The 16,775-nt window shown below is 35.8% G+C and overlaps 1 protein-coding gene across 1 annotated transcript; it reads right to left on the bottom strand.

Moving 5' to 3' along the window:
* Positions 1-5,306: 5,306 nt before the first annotated feature.
* LOC119775342 (E3 SUMO-protein ligase ZBED1-like) lies at positions 5,307-6,826 on the bottom strand. The gene is made up of 2 exons (XM_038273273.1): positions 6,108-6,826; positions 5,307-5,928 (listed from the first exon to the last, which is right to left on the bottom strand). The coding sequence occupies exons 1-2, from the start codon at positions 6,824-6,826 to the stop codon at positions 5,307-5,309; spliced, it is 1,341 nt and encodes a 446-aa protein (XP_038129201.1).
* Positions 6,827-16,775: the final 9,949 nt, after the last annotated feature.

The following is a 16,775-nucleotide window of genomic DNA, read 5'->3' as shown; positions in this document are numbered from 1 at the left end:
GCTCCAATTTGCACACTGAAGGTGTTTTCATCATTGCTGGCAATTTAAACCAGGGTAACTTGAACTATGTTCTCCATCTTTTCTACCAACATGTGGATTTTGAATTTTGGGGTGAAAAAATTCTATTCTTGGTTTACTCATATGTATTGAGAGCAGCCCTTGCCTCCACTTCAGGTCATTAGATCATGTCTCAGACTTGGTTTACCCATTCTAGTGGTTTAAATATTTAATTAAAAAAAAGTTTTCACTATTCTACTAGTAATTTCCAAAGTGGTTAAGCAAATGTAATTTTAGATAATGTTTTTTTTTTTACATGTGTTTTTTTTTTAAATATAGCTTTGGTTTATAACATCTGAGAGGTTGATGTAAATATATGTAGCAGTGCAAAGCTTAACCAGTAGGTGGTGCTAATGAGTGTCAATTGTGTTTGCCATCCAAATTCCACAGAAGAAGAGAAGCTATATTTAATGGGTGTGGTTTCAGTCAGTATTTTAGTATTTTAGTATGGAATTTTGGGTTATTTATTTTGTATGTTTGTGAGATAATTTGATAGAATCAGACCTATTATTGATTAAAGAGGGAAATAACACATAAATAGAGTGTTTTTTGCATTTAAGCATAATGTGAGACGTCGTCAGCAATATATATCACTGAAATATCAGTGATATCAATTAATTAATTGATATCACTGATATTTCAGCAGTTATAGGAATATTGTTTAAATAATGTCTTATGTACACTTGTACAGCTGTTTACAGAATGTTTATCACCATAACTGTCATGTAAAATCAGATTTTCGCATCGTGCTGCGTTTTACATCCTCCCGTCTCTTTTTTTCTGAGGAACACACGGATTATGCTACATAAATTGCTGCATGAATTGAAGTCCAAGTCCTGCATTTAAGTCATCAATGTCTGTTAATTATATTACATTTAAGTGTATTATTTAAATCCTTTACACTAAGTATTTTATTATCGTATGATATAGTAATTAATGGAGTTAAAACAAAATATTTTTTATAACGTAGAGTAGGTGTTTAAAAAGATTATAAAAATATTTATCTATTATGATGTGATTGTTATATTTCATTTAGGTAGGCCTAAGGTTAGGAAATTAAATTATTTTTCACTCATGCATTTTAATTATTTTAATATGCATTTTAAGTTTATGCTGTTAATGTCATAGAAATTTTTTATTACATTACATTTTTATTACTATTTTTATTACATTGTCATTGCTGAATATAAAACGAACTTGTAGGTATTATACTATAATAATATTTGGTCACAAATCAAAACAGGAATATTTAATATTTTTTACTATTTTTTTTTTTCAAATGGAGTCAAACTGCAAACTGCATCAGGCTCCTAAGATGTTTACTTTTGTTTTAACATTATTCATATTTTGCCTTTTCTTCTTTGCAGTACCTCATTGGTGATACAGCTGTGGGAAGGCAGGAGGCTTTCCAACAGAATGCAGTTACTTATAGGAGACTGCTGGAAAAGCTTTTCCAAAATGAACGCCAAAGGAGGGCTCAGGAGCAATGGGCCAATTTAGCATTTGACCTAGTTAAGAAAAAGGAGGAGGAACTAAAGGAGCTGCGAGATGAGAGAGACTGCCTTCAGGCAGCCATGGGTTTTTGTGAAGATGGTATGTCTTTTAGTCTTCACAATTATTATTAAATTCTGACTTCAATATCATTAAAGGCATCTTGGCTAGTCTTGTGTTGTAGTCACATTTTATTAATGATATAGGCTATAATGTTTTTTATTGTTCGCTGCAGCTTTTGTGTTTTTAATTTAGGCTTGTAGGATTAAATATTTTTTTACTGATGCATTATCAATTAAAGAAGGGATACATTAATATATATGTATATATATATATATATTTTTTTTGTGTATGAATCCAAAAATAATAAGATAGAGATTAATGATCAAGTACTGTTCAGTTTTAACCTTTTGTTGTTGGAATCTGGTGTACATTAGCATAGAGTTACTTGATTGTTCTAAGTAGAAGAAATCAGAACCAAATTATTTCTATCTTATATTTTTTGGCACAATATATATTTACTTTTGCCATATGATTACCTTATTCATATCAATATCAGCTTTTATATTTTCCATGAAGTGTGTATTTCAGTGTTTGTATGTCAGTAATAACAAAACCAATATATAATTGTTTAGTATTTTGATGTTTTTCAGATATTTTTCAGTATTTGTTTTATGTTTCTTTTTTCTATATTTAATTTATTTAAATAAGGATAATGCACATTTATCAACATACCACCTTAAAGCATCAATATAAATATGCTATTAACATAACAGTCAATTTGCATCTGCTGACCTAAGATAGGTAAAAACAGTAAAAATTAAACAGAATATTTGAGCTAACACAGAAACAGGTAATATGCCATTAATGTCAAATCACAACAAGATTAGTTGAACAGTCAAGAAAATTTAAAAATTTGGTTGTGAACAATGTTTCAAGTAGATTTTAAAAATACATTTATACATTTTACAGCACTTTCTATGTTCTTAACAATTTAGTTCTTTGCTAATAAACATTACATCATCCTTATTAAAGCTCTGCTGTTTATTATATTAATGTTTTTTAACTTATAAAACTTGTTAGGGGAGGAGGAGCAAGTTAATCTAAAATGCTTTAAAACAAGGCATCCATAAAAATCTCATTACCATCAAAGTGTAAAATGTTGTATATACTTAACATGTTACAATCAGGACAACATAAAGGCTTAGGCCTGAGGTGTTTTACAGTGGCCTGTAAAGAGTGTGAATATGTGGTATGGCAGTAGTTTATATGGCTAATATAACAGTATTTTCTTATTTAAGGGAAGAATATGTGGTTTCACAAAAGGTGACATTTATTTATATGTCATTAATTGGTCTGTAATACTTATTGATACAATGATTATTACAAAACAGAAATACATTGTATGATTTTATAGACAGTTTTCTATCTGAAACACTTTCAGAAATAAAAGAACAACAAGAAGCTAGCCAATTGGAGGCTGACGATAAGGAGGAAGTGGAAGGAGAAGAAGACATTTTATTTTATTTTACATTTTGCTTGTTTGTTGTTTTGTGTAAATATATCTATATATATCTATATATATCTATATATATATATATATCTATATATCTATATATATCTATATATATATATATATATATCTATATATATATATATATATATATCTATAGATATATATATATATATATATCTATAGATATATATATATATAGATATCTATATATATATATATATATATATATATATATATATATATATATATATATATATATATATATATATGTGTGTGTGTGTGTGTTAGATCCAATATTGTGAGTTCATATTTCATATAGGACAAAAATGAATCTGAAGCACAAAAGGATCTTTCAAAACAGAGCTTTTCCTGCAGGAATTAGAAAGGCTGCTGCTCACATCCCAGCACCATTTTGACCCCCAACAGAACAGCAGTCTTTTATTCACAGAACAGAAACAGATGGGTGGGTTTAACCCATTTAGGCCTAAAATGCCTGGAAAAAACACCTTAAAAACCTATGGCCGATTTTAAAAAATACCCCTAAAACCTGAAGTTTTTCTGTAAATTCAGCAACTGTGTCAACGCCTAGTAAATTATTGATATCTCAGCTTCTGTAGCAGATAGAACTCAAAATATATTTTATCTTTGAAATTCTTCCAAAAAAAAAGTGAAAAGCAGTAATCAAAAAAAAAAAAAAAAAATTCAACCTTTTATTTTTTCCATATGTGATCATGTCTTCATTGAGAATGTGCAATATAAAACGTTTTTAAAATAAAAAACAAACATTACATAAATAACTATCTGATGATTACTTATTAACAGTATTATTATGCATAATATTGCATATGTCTGTGTTATAAATTGCAATACAACTTACCTCCAGATGGCCACAAATCTGTCCCGGGACATATTTTGGGGGAACTGCGTCCTGAAGAGAGGTTTACTCTGTCGCCAATAATCTCTTCGTACTGGCAACACAAGAAGTCCCATGCCCATACACAGCCCAATAAATGTCTTCATCTCCGTCACAGTCACGGGTGACCACTTTGCCATCTTTGCTCTTGTTGGAGTTTGGTTTGTTTGGTCACTGTACCTATTCGTCTCGGTAACAAGATGCATCCAAAGTTCTTCATTAAAAATATGCTCAAATGCCTGCAGCGGTGTGGCGTCTGCAGGCAAATCAACTTTCACTCCAGGTGTGCGGTTGAAAACACTCCGTGCATTGCGGTGGTAGTTCGATTGGTTCAGCGCGTTCAAAGTCATCATTTTCATCTATACCGTCATCAAAGCCGACACACTCCTCAAAATCACTGCCTTCCGACAACTCTTCTCTGTCAAACTCCTCCATGTTTGCTTGAAAAAAACTTCTTTCTTGTTGCTTGACTTATATGCTCTCCCGGCGTCAATGGTAGAATTACGCAACAGCGCCCCCGGCTTGAATGGTAGAAATGCGGTAATGCTTTCCCGGCCTAAATGGGTTAATGAGCCTAGAATGACCAACTGGCTGAGAGCCAGGTCATAAAAGTTTGACCCTGTAAATGCCTTCTGGCTGAAGGCAATTCTAGAATAAACCTCCTGACTGGATCACAGGACAGAATGTAGCATCTTTTTTCTTCAATGTTTCATATACACACACATTAACTTTATAATCATCATTTGGTTAAACCTAACAATATATATTAGGGCTGTCAATCTATTAAAAAAATTTATCTAGTTAATTACACTCTTTGTAATTAATTAATCTAAATTAATCGTATATAATTTTTGCTATGAAAGTATTTTAAACATTTCAATTCAAACGATTCAATGAATAATCAGCATTAGATACATTAAAGTTCAAAAACTCTTTAATTCACATTTCTTGCCTTCAGACGTTTAACGTGTCTTTGTGGAATATTTGGCACATAGTAACGTAGGGGACACAATTAAAAAATAATAATAATAATCAATCCAATTTGTACCGCACTTTTCATTAACAAAAATCTCAAAGTGCTACACAGTGCAAATAAAAACAAAGATAAAAATCAACATCATAAAAATCATGTGGAGGCAGAGTAGGCTTGCTTAAATAAAAATGAATGAACGCTCCCCTCAATATCCAATTTTTTAACAGCTTTACAACAGCTAAGGCAACACAGACCGAAAGTTTAACATAGTGCAATATAGTTGAGCATAAAGTTTCAATAAAAAAAAAAAAGTCCTTTTACCACAACATAAAAAAGCAACAACATCTGCCTCACCTCTACTTCTCCTTCAGCCAGTCACTGAGACAAACTAGCTTCTCTACATTCTCAGAGCTCAAGGCTGCCCTCTTTTTTTGGACTATGTTACCTGCAAGTGAAAAAAGTCTCTCACAAGGAACAGAAGTTGCAGGTGCAGCCAGATATTTGCGAGCCACGACAGACAGCTGTTGATGGGCTCCTGCATGAGTTTTCCACCACTGCAGCGGGCATTCCTCCATGCTAATGGTGGGCTCTGCTTTGTAGTTTTTCAGAGCCCTGCTTGGTTCAACCATGTCATCGTCTGAGTCTGTGTCTGAAGCAAAGAGAAGGAGGCTTCTCTTTTTTGGTGGCTCTTCTACAGGTTCTAGGGTAGCTGTACTGGTTTTATTTTCCAGCAGAGCCTGAAGGCTGGTCCAGACTGCTTCTCTATCTCCTTTTTTAAGACACTTTAAGTCCTTGAAGCGTGGGTCTAATGCTGAAGCTATGTTGAGCCATCCATTGTTGAGGTTTGCTTGCCGTTCAGACAGGTCCTTTTTAAAGGCAGTCTTGAATTTTCCAATATAGGCTGGGTCCTCGTCCGAAACTTCCATTGTACGGTACAGGTGGCAGAGAGCAGGCAACACCACAGAGCAGGAAACATAAGTTTCACCTCCAAGGAGCTCAGTCACATATCTGCATTGGATGATAAGAGATACACACACTGCATCAGGCTATATCGGTCATAGCAGTAGCCTAGCCTACTTAAACAATAAAAAAAAAATACTGTAAATTTCTGTGCAATAAAAAATAAATACATTTTTTGTGTGTGTGTAAGCTTTTACCTGCATGGTTCAAGGACGGTTTTCAGCCTCTGAAGTTTGTCCCACTCAGATGTTTTCAGCATAGTCAGCTTGTGCTTCTGTCTGCTCAGTGTAGCCTTGATAGCCTCCTGGTTCTCCAGGAGACGAGAAATCATGGCGAGTGATGAGTTCCATCTTGTGCTAACATCCTGAATCAGACTTTGATTCACTTGCCCAAGTTGAGTTTGCTGCTGGTGGAGCTCCTCTGTATTGGCAGGGCTATGTTTAAAATGTCCCACTATCTTACGACACTTTGCCAATGTGTCACAAAATCCACTGTCTGTGAGGCAAACAGAGATGCTTCTATGTAACATATGAGCAACACAAGGCATGTGCTGATATGGAAGCTTTCTCGCCGCTGCGATCATGTTTCGGGCGCTGTCTGTGCCGACTGTGGTGATCCTTGGTTGAACTCCCCATGCCTCCGCCACAGTCAAAAACTGCTGGGTGCAGTTATCGGCGTGATGCCTGGCCTCCGTTTTTAGCATTGCTAACGCAAATGACTGGAGTTTCCATTCACAGTCAATGATGTGTGCCGTAACACCAAGGTAATTGTGATTGCTAACTGAAGTCCAGTGATCCCCTGTCAGCGCGATATGTTCTGCTCCCACCAGTACATCTCCTTTTGGGTTTCTTTCAGAGTCGTACAGCTGCTGGATTTTTGACATAATAGTGTTTCGTGACGGCGGGTTATATGTCATGTCTGAAGAGGCTATTTGCAAAACCTCTGCTAACCCGCTGTCTTCTATCAGTGAAACTGGTCTGCAAGACATTGCGATCCATTTAGCAAGGGACTTGCTCAGTCGGTCACATGCAGATTTGCTTAGTTTATGTTTCAGTGTTTGCTCCAAAGTGGTTTGATGATGAGGTTGACTGCTAGAGCTTGTATCACAGGACGTGCCTGGTCGTGGTCCTACCTGCGGGTTAACTCCTGGATGCTTTGCGCTTATGTGGTACTTAAGAGTTGACGCACTCCGGTGGTATGCAAATTCCTTTCTGCAGACATTGCAGATGACTTTGCTTTTATGAACACTTCAGAAAGGCCGTTTTTTATAACTAAATGAGGAAATCAATGAGCCAGGCAGCGCGTTCTTGTCTCCCTTTTTCATTTTAGAGTCTAATCAAAGATTCAACCATCTCTGGTCAAATAGTGACTGACGAGAACGGTTCCAGGACAAAGGTAAATATGACACTGATTAACATGCATTATTTTTTTTTATCCGTTATTTTTTTCAAAAATTAATTAATCGAAATTAACGCGTTATTTTGACAGCCCTAATATATATATATATATATATATATATATATATATATATATATATATATATAGTTTTTTTTATTCAGTTTATCTGTTTTTTGTTTGCCACAAACAATCAATTGTCAAGATGTATAAACCTCTGTAGGTCGACACGACAGGGATGCCCATTGTCCCCTCTTCTTTTCTTGTTTGCCATTGAACCGCTTGCCATGGCAATACGTAAATCCCCGGAGATCACTGGCATTCAAATTGGGGATGTAGAGCACCGGTTGTCTCTCTTTGCAGATGACATTGTTTTGTATTTAGCTAATTTGGAAGAATCTGTTCAAGCTGTTGATAAACTACTGAAGGAATTTGGAGAATTCTCAGGATATAAAGTTAACCAAAAGAAAAGCTCCTTATTAATGCTGAACAGAAATAACCCCCCAATACAAACACAATTTGCATGTACCGAAGAGGGCTTTACTTACCTAGGAATTAAGATTGACAGAGATTTAGAGAAAATGGTTTCTATAAATTATGATCCTTTAGTGCAGAAAATATTAGATTCCCTAGAAGGATGGAACGAAATGCCAGTCTCAATGATGGGTCGTATTAATATTATTAAAATGTCCATTCTTCCAAAGTTCTTATACCTTTTCCAGTCCATTCCTTTACACATTCCAGCTTCTTTCTTTTCTTCTATGGATAAAGCTTTAAACAAATTTATATGGAACAATAAGCGCTCCAGATTGCGACTCTCTCTTCTTTATCTGCCCTATGATCGAGGTGGGCTTAGAGTGCCAAACATTAAATTGTACTATCATGCTGCGCAACTCTGTGCTGCTTCCTGTTATTTTTCAACCGGTGACATACCTTGTTGGGTACAAATAGAAAACAACTCTGTAACATTACCTTTGTCATCCTATTTTTACTCAGCGGAACTTAAATATTTATTAAAAAACACCAAAAATCCTTTTCTCAAAAACACCATATCAGTTTGGCACCACTCCCATAAGGATTTAGATGAGGTGTCCAAAATCTCATATCTGTCACCTATTTGGGGAAACAATAATTTCAAACCAGGAAGAGCAGACAGGGGGTTTAAAATATGGATGAATAGAGGCTTAAATAAAATAGGGGACCTTTATACGAAGGAGCTTTGATGACTTTTGAACAACTGGTAAATAAGTATAGTCTGCCCCAAAAGCATTTTTTTTAAGTATTTACAGATTAGAAGTTTTGTCTTTGCCTCACTGAAATCTACGTCTGAACCTCCACTCACAACCATAGAGAATATAGCCTTTCACCATAATCAGAGTAGAGGCCTACTTTCCAAATTTTATAATATTTTACTTTTGTCTTCAAAAGAAAATAGTCTTGCATATTTACAAGCTTGGAAAGCTGATCTGCAAACTGAAATCCCTGAGGATGAATGGAATAACTCATGTCTATTGGCGCAAACGCAAACTATTAACACAAGGTTTAGACTATTACAATACAAATGGTTATTTAGAAAGTATATCACTCCTGTAAAACTTCACCATTTTAATTCAAATATTCCTGATATCTGTGTTAAATGTAATATAAATAAGGGCACTCTTTTCCATTGTATGTGGCAATGTATAGAGATTCAAACTTTCTGGAAGGAGGTTACCATGTTCATCTCCCGTTTGATCGAACAGGATGTTCCAATGGACAGTAAACTTTGCTTAATGCACATTTTTCCAGATGGACTTAAAGGACTTATGAAGAGAAGGAAGCTTTTGAGTTTTTGCCTTTTGCAGGCTATACATTTGATTGCTCTGAAGTGGAAGAACACAGAAAGACCAAAGATAAATGAATGGATTAAACTATTGACCAACAACCTGGCAATGGAAAAGCTGACATATATAACAAAAGGAAAGCTTGAAGACTTTAAGGATATTTGGTTTCCCTTCCTACATCTTATAAAATACTGTGACATGTAAAGCTATTTTTTCCTCGTTTTTTGAGTGTGTAGATAGAGTGAGCCCTGGGGTTTAGTATTCTTTTTGGGTGGGGGGTGGGGGGAGGGAATGCACCTTGCTCTGTTTTGTTTTTTTGTTTTTAGTCTATTTTGCTTTATTTTTCATGTTTCGGCGTGTGTGTATGTTTGTTTTTGTATGTCTAACAGAAAATTCTAATAAAAATATCTTTGAAAAAAAAAAAAAAAGTTTATCTGTTTTTCTATGTTTAACGCTGTTGTTCTAAAAAAAAGTTATTGATTAAGTTTGAGAAATGTGGTATTTCATTTTTTCTGCTTTTGTGGTTCAAGTTAAATACTGAAATATGTAAAAAGGAATATGGTTTTGTAGAACAACCAAAATCATATGATCTGTGAATATTTTCATATATATATATATCTATATATATCTATATATATATAGATATATATATATATAAAACAATTTTTTTGTCTACAATAGCCAGAAAATTTTAAAAGGAGGCTAATAACTCTTAAAATAAGATATATTGCATTTACCCCGTTTTAACAAGATAAATCTTGATTTAAGATTTTGCTACAAGCTTAAATTTGCTTATTTCCAGTTTTAAAGCAATGCAGTGCTTATTCAAGCATGTGATGAGGAAGAAATTATAAAACTTTAATCACAAGACACTATACAGTCCATTGCATTCCAATGTTTATTAAACAAAACAGGCATAGGAAACAAATGAAATATTACAGCTGGCAAAAACTGGCACGCCAAATGGTTTCTGTCCCAAAGAGTGCGATGAAGGTGTCGTACCCCATCAACTTGGTGGAGTGGGCAGAGTGGGCAGAAACTCTATTTCAAACCTATATTTCTATTTATTTTAAAATTACATTTATCTAATTCTATTGTTATTTTATAAATTTAATATACTATGTGGATTACTGAAAAACTTTAGATTACTGAAAAACGTTTATCAACAAAAAATCTTCATATATTTTGGTCTGTCATGACCCTCGACCCCATTTCAATGACGTCAGCGATTCCAGTTCCCGCTTGAGCATTTGCGAAGGAAAAGCTCTATAATTTCAGTAAACTTCACTGAGTTTTTAAATATTACATGATAATTTATATCGTTAGAGCAGATAATGATGAAATCGTTTTCATTCTTTAAATGTTTTCAAACGGGGTATTTTGCTTCTCAATCTAGCTCATGTTAGCTCTTGTGCATGTTAGCATGCTAGCGCATTGTATAGACCTAGTTTTAGACTGAACCGAGGCTAATAATATTGCTCAAATAAAGGCAATAAATGTATTGAATTGGTAAATGTTAAGTCTAGAAATGTGTTGAGATAACCCTTTTGAAACTACTTCCAGAGAGTTATATGCTTTGCAAGACAGCTAATGCTGTTGTGCACTTTTCCACGCTAGCAAGCCATACAGACCTAGATTTAGAAGGCACCGAGGCTAATAGTGGTCTAAGGGAAGTACATTTCTTAAACAAGGGCAATAAATTATGATGAATTGTTACAATAATACATTTTTTTTAAAACATCTGATGATGAAAACATTTATTGGATTAATATTAGATAATTATATATATATATATATATATATATATATATATATATATATATATATATATATATATATATATATATATATATATATATATATACACTATATTGCCAAAAGTATTTGCTCACCTGCCTTGACTCACATATGAGCTTAAGTGACATCCCGTTCCTAATCCATAGGGTTCAATATGACGTCGGTCCACCCTTTGCAGCTAGAACAGCTTCAACTCTTCTGGGAAGGCTGTCCACAAGGTTTAGGAGTGTGTTTATGGGAATTTTTGACCATTCTTCCAGAAGCGCATTTGTGAGGTTGCACACTGATGTTGGACGAGAAGGCCTGGCTCTCAGTCTCCGCTCTAATTCATCCCAAAGGTGTTCTATCGGGTTGAGGTCAGGACTCTGTGCAGGCCAGTCAAGTTCATCCACACCAGACTCTGTCATCCATGTCTTTATGGACCTTGCTTTGTGCACTGGTGCACAGTCATGTTGGAAGAGGAAGGGGCCAGCTCCAAACTGTTCCCACAAAGTTGGGAGCATGGAATTGTCCAAAATGTCTTGGTATGCTGAAGCATTCAGAGTTCCTTTCACTGGAACTAAGGGGCCAAGCCCAGCTCCTGAAAAACAACCTCACACCATAATCCCCCCTCCACCAAACTTTACACTTGGCACAATGCAGTCAGACAAGTACCGTTCTCCTGGCAACCGCCAAACCCAGACCCGTCCATCAGATTGCCAGATGGAGAAGCGCGATTCGTCACTCCAGAGAACGCGTCTCCACTGCTCTAGAGTCCAGTGGCGGCGTGCTTTACACCACCGCATCCGACGCTTTGCATTGCACTTGGTGATGTATGGCTTGGATGCAGCTGCTCGACCATGGAAACCCATTCCATGAAGCTCTCTGCGCACTGTTCTTGAGCTAATCTGAAGGCCACATGAAGTTTGGAGGTCTGTAGTGATTGACTCTGCAGAAAGTTGGCGACCTCTTCGCACTATGCGCGTCAGCATCCGCTGACCCCGCTCCGTCAGTTTACGTGGCCTACCTCTTCGTGGCTGAGTTGCTGTCGTTCCCAAACACTTCCATTTTCTTATAATACAGCTGACAGTTGACTGTGGAATATTTAGGAGCGAGGAAATTTCACGACTGGATTTGTTGCACAGGTGGCATCCTATCACAGTTCCACGCTGGAATTCACCGAGCTCCTGAGAGCGACCCATTCTTTCACAAATGTTTGTAAAAACAGTCTGCATGCCTAGGTGCTTGAATTTATACACCTGTGGCCATGGAAGTGATTGGAACACCTGATTCCAATAATTTGGATGGGTGAGCAAATACTTTTGGCAATATAGTGTATATATATATATATATATATATATATATATATATATATATTTTTTTTTTTTTTTTTTTGTCGGATTTGGTATGGAAAAAAGGCCATGTAGCCTTGCTATAACAGTGGTTGTAGTGCTATATAAGTGGTTATTTGGAGTAGTGAATGCTGCTTGTCGAGACTTTGACCGATCAACTGGGTTACCTTATATGGGACCTTTTAAAAAAAAAAGAAACAATATCTGTATAATTTGACACAGTCTGTATAATCTGATTGAATTTGATGCCTTCAGTGCCTGCAGATGACATGTTTCATGAATTGGCACTATATAAATAAAATTGAATTGTGTCCCTAACAAACGTCCTAAGGAAAGCTGTTTTTGCATCCCAGCTGCCAAAAAAGAGGACAAAATATTAGGCTCTTGTTATTATTTATGAAGATCTTTTTGCTTTTCAAAGTCTTTGAAGACTGGGAATGTACTAAAATGCATGCTAGATAACAAACTTTATGTCTGTGTTTTGTTAGGGACCTGCTGTGACTACTTTAGAGTTGGATTTTAGAATGGATACTTTTGACCATGCTACTCTGTCATTGTTGGAGGGTAAGTCAATAATAAAAATTAGCTATATTGATGCCATACATGCAATACAATTCACATTATTATTTGAAATGCAATGCTGATGAAGGTTCTGTCATCCAGGTCATAGTCATTCCGTAAAAATTCAAAAAATATCCACTGGACTTGGTTTCCAACGTCTTCAAATCTTGGAAACCAAGTCCAGTGGATATTTTTTGAATTTTTACAGATTGAAATGCAATGCTTTTTGTCTTAATGGATTTTCTTTTAATCCTTATTTGCATGAAAAAACAACAAATTGAAAATATGCTTGGAATACAAAATCATAATGCATGTTACAATCCGGGCACTCACATTAAATGTGTTGGCTTTTAGAAAGTCAGATAACATCTACCTATGTTTCTTTGTAGGGCAGCTTCCTATTACTGATTTTTAATGAAATATATTTATTACAGCTGCCAATGTGGATGAAGAGGCTTTGAAAAGCCTCAGCCGGGATGACCTGAGGGATCTTTTTCCTGGGCCTGAAAACTTCAACAGGAGAATGAAACTCTGGGATTTCAACAGTCAAAATGTAAACACAATTTGCAACAAGTATTACTTTTTTAGTCCCAGTCTTACCATAATATGGCGATCCTAATAAATGTTGGTTTATTCTTCATAATCCTAATAGTGTGAAAATACATCGGATCAAGGTGTCACACATCTGCCCTGGTACTGAGACTATGACCTCAACTAGTACCATGTCACCATTACAACCTAAAGCCTCCACCCTCATATCCCAAAATGCCGAAAAAAAACATGAAACTGCCAGACCCTCCAGAATATGTGTTGTACACAGATACTGAGTTAGACATGGTGCACAGTCAGTACTTTTCATTGCTCCGCAATGGAAAAGAAAAGAATTACGTGATGTCAAAGGAGTTGTGTTGCAGACTTGTAAGGAACACAATCACCAGCATGGTTGCAATTTAGCGTGTTAGTCCCATGGGGAAAGAAGCAAGATACCCCTCCAAACTGGAAATTAAAAGCATGTCGCAGAAGATTGTCGACTATTACCCTATGTTGCGTGATGCTGATCCAAATATGCCATATGTAAATAATTATTTTATTAGCTTTTCTAAAGCTAAACGTAATCATCAACTTATCTAAGGTTTTTCGGGTTTTTTTTAACCACAGCTGACCATCTACACTAAAATGTACAAGAGACTCCAAAATATGAAATCCCCAAGGTAGAGACAGGGCTCCACACCATAAAGGGGCATGTCCAAGAGGGTTCACTTCAATTTAGACCACCTAGAGAACACGGATTGGACAGAGACGAGCACCTCGAGTGATAGTACCATACTTCTTGAGAGCAATGACAACATAAGCCAAGAAAGCTCCTGTGAAGATGATGAAAATTGCTTTAATTAAACTTGTTTTTGTTTTTAAAAAATATAATGAAACTATGAATGTCCACATTATTTGATCCAAGGATCTTGCCACGACATACTCTTGGTTCACATCTACTGGTTTTGCTTATGATTCTACTTGTTAATAAAAGTTATTTTATTTCCAAAAAAAGCATCTGCACCTCCTCCTATTCCAAGGAAGTCAAAGAGTGGCACCAAAACCCCACCGCTGCCATCAGAATCCCCCTCTGGCTCCTCACCAAGGCCTGTGATCACTTCACTATCTACACCTGCAAAGGATGTTGCAGGTAAGCCCACCTTAGCACACTTCTCAGCCTGTTATTCATCATAATGAATTTCAGAGCTCATACATTTTCATGTAGTACTTAACACTGCTACTCTGCCCACATCTAATATGTGCAAAATTTGCCAAGACAGGGGGTGAAGGGAGGACAATAAGTAGGTACTAAACTACTTTACTTTTTTTTTCTATTTCTGTAATTTTAGTTGCCCAAGATAGTCTGAAGATGCAGGCTAGGCACTACAAAACTTTGAGCAACATGTACAATAAACCCAATGCAAAACCCTATCAAAATGATGTTGCTCAAATTTTGGACCTGGAGTTTGAGGCCTGACGGGCTTTCATTGATGCTGATGTTATTAGGGAAGAAGACCGACCTGCAAAAATCTTTGATGTGTATCCATGCTTCAAAGATGTTTATAATGTATGTTTTTTTTTTTTCATCTTTGGGTGGGATGAGCTGTTACTAGCATTGTCAATAGTTGATTGCGTATTCCTGTCAAAGGCCCTTGATTTTATGTTATTACATCATGTTCTGCTCACCTATATTAGTTTTGTGTCATTTGGAGCCGTTCTGAAGATATTCCGTTAGGTTATATCCAAGTAACGTCTTCCTATGGGCAACGACTTGAAGGCACATACTAAACTGTTCATAATTTATTCTTTATGGTACGCCAGCATTCATAACATGTAGGCGAATCACTGTCCCCCAGACATCCGCAGTTATATTTTTTATATGTATATTTTTTTAAAACAAAGCGACGCGTGTATGACGTCATCCACGCACTGGACTGGAGTCATAACAAGCAGCCCGGGCCACAGGTACCCCTTCTATTCATTCTAGCTAATCTGAATCGTTCAATTCCATTTTGAGAGCGAGATCCTCTGTGGTAGTAGCACAAGACATCTTCCAGGTATGTAAGGAAAACTAGCAGCAGTTCAGCGGACAGGATGAATGAACGGTAGCCGGCGCGTGGATGTCTGGGGGACAGTGATTCACCTACATGTTATAAATGCTGGCGTAACATAAAAAATAAATTATGTTTTAATCCAAATGACACAAAACTCATATGGGTGAGAAGAACATGAAAATAATAACGTAAAATCAAGGGCCCAATCTAAAAAAAAAGGCTTTGATCAGTCAAAAAATGTATTTTTGAACATTGGCACCCTATTATTAAATATCCAGTCAAGTTCTGACAATACTGAAAAAGATGAGCTTCAAATAAAACAATACACCAAGTATTCATCTGAATACTGTTTACTATTCTCATCTTTTTTAGAAGTGTGCCTTATACTTTTAAGTAGCTATATCAAGATATTTTCACAAGTTTTAAACTCAGCAGTAGTCCAAAATAGAACAAATTATTAACTTTGACAAGATATAGAGGGGAATTTTAACGAGAGAATAGTATTTTATTCAGTATTATTATTCAAAGTTAATTTAACTGTGTTCAAGTTAGGTTGAAAGACAACCTTTTAAACTAAAGATGACTTTCATAATGATCATAAACTAATAAGTTCTCAGTATTTTTACACTGCTCTTTTTCTGCCTGTCTGTTACAGTCAGGTGAAGACCCTGCCCTGTACCTGGCGAAGCGTCCTTTGTCCTCACCAGATCTGCTTTTTGACGGAACAACCACCATCCTGGCTGTGGGTAACATGCCTGTGACCACTCTGCCACTGGAAGATTTCGCAGATGGGATGTTGTTCTTAATGGCATACTATTACACTTTGCATTTTACATACCCTAAATGCATTGCAACCCTCCTTTCTGTTATTCAAATAGAGGTAATTGGCGACACGATTCATGGTCAAGATGCCAATAGTTCATACAAAAAAGCAATGGTTCAATGGAAAACTTTCTCTGAGAAGTAATGTTGAGCAGTATTGTAAGTTACATTTTTATAGGCTGGGCCTTACTATAGTTCTGTGCATTCTGCCAATTTTTTTTAAGTGACTCGTGGGAGATCCAGGAAATTTTAAGTTCATAGTTACTTTTGCCATTCAAACCTCATTTGTGCATTTGAAAAATGGAGCTAAATAAGTGAGGACTGAGAACATTTTATTTTTTTTTTTTAAATTCTCTTCTGGATTGTAAAGGAAAGTATTCATATGTTAATTGTAAAGACTGAATGTAACCCGAGTAACCTCAGTTGATGCAGGTTTAATAAATGTTAACGCTCTAACAGGCATTCTTGTTCTGATCTCTGTACACTCAAAAAAGTGGGACTAAGCTAAATTAATATTTTTTGTTGCTTGTTTGGCTGAATTTCATATATTC

Source organism: Cyprinodon tularosa, unplaced genomic scaffold, assembly GCF_016077235.1.
Source record: "Cyprinodon tularosa strain WSP-4 unplaced genomic scaffold, ASM1607723v1 ctg867, whole genome shotgun sequence".
Classification (NCBI taxonomy): domain Eukaryota; kingdom Metazoa; phylum Chordata; class Actinopteri; order Cyprinodontiformes; family Cyprinodontidae; genus Cyprinodon; species Cyprinodon tularosa.
This window is presented reverse-complemented; position numbering and strand designations above follow the sequence as displayed.

Coding starts and splice junctions, on each gene's coding strand:
- LOC119775342 (XM_038273273.1), bottom strand. CDS start 6,826: ATGACATATAACCCGCCGTCACGAAACACTATTATGTCAAAAATCCAG. Junction 5,929..6,107: donor ACCGTCCTTGAACCATGCAG/GTAAAAGCTTAC, acceptor TGGAGGTGAAAC/TTATGTTTCCTGCTCTGTGG.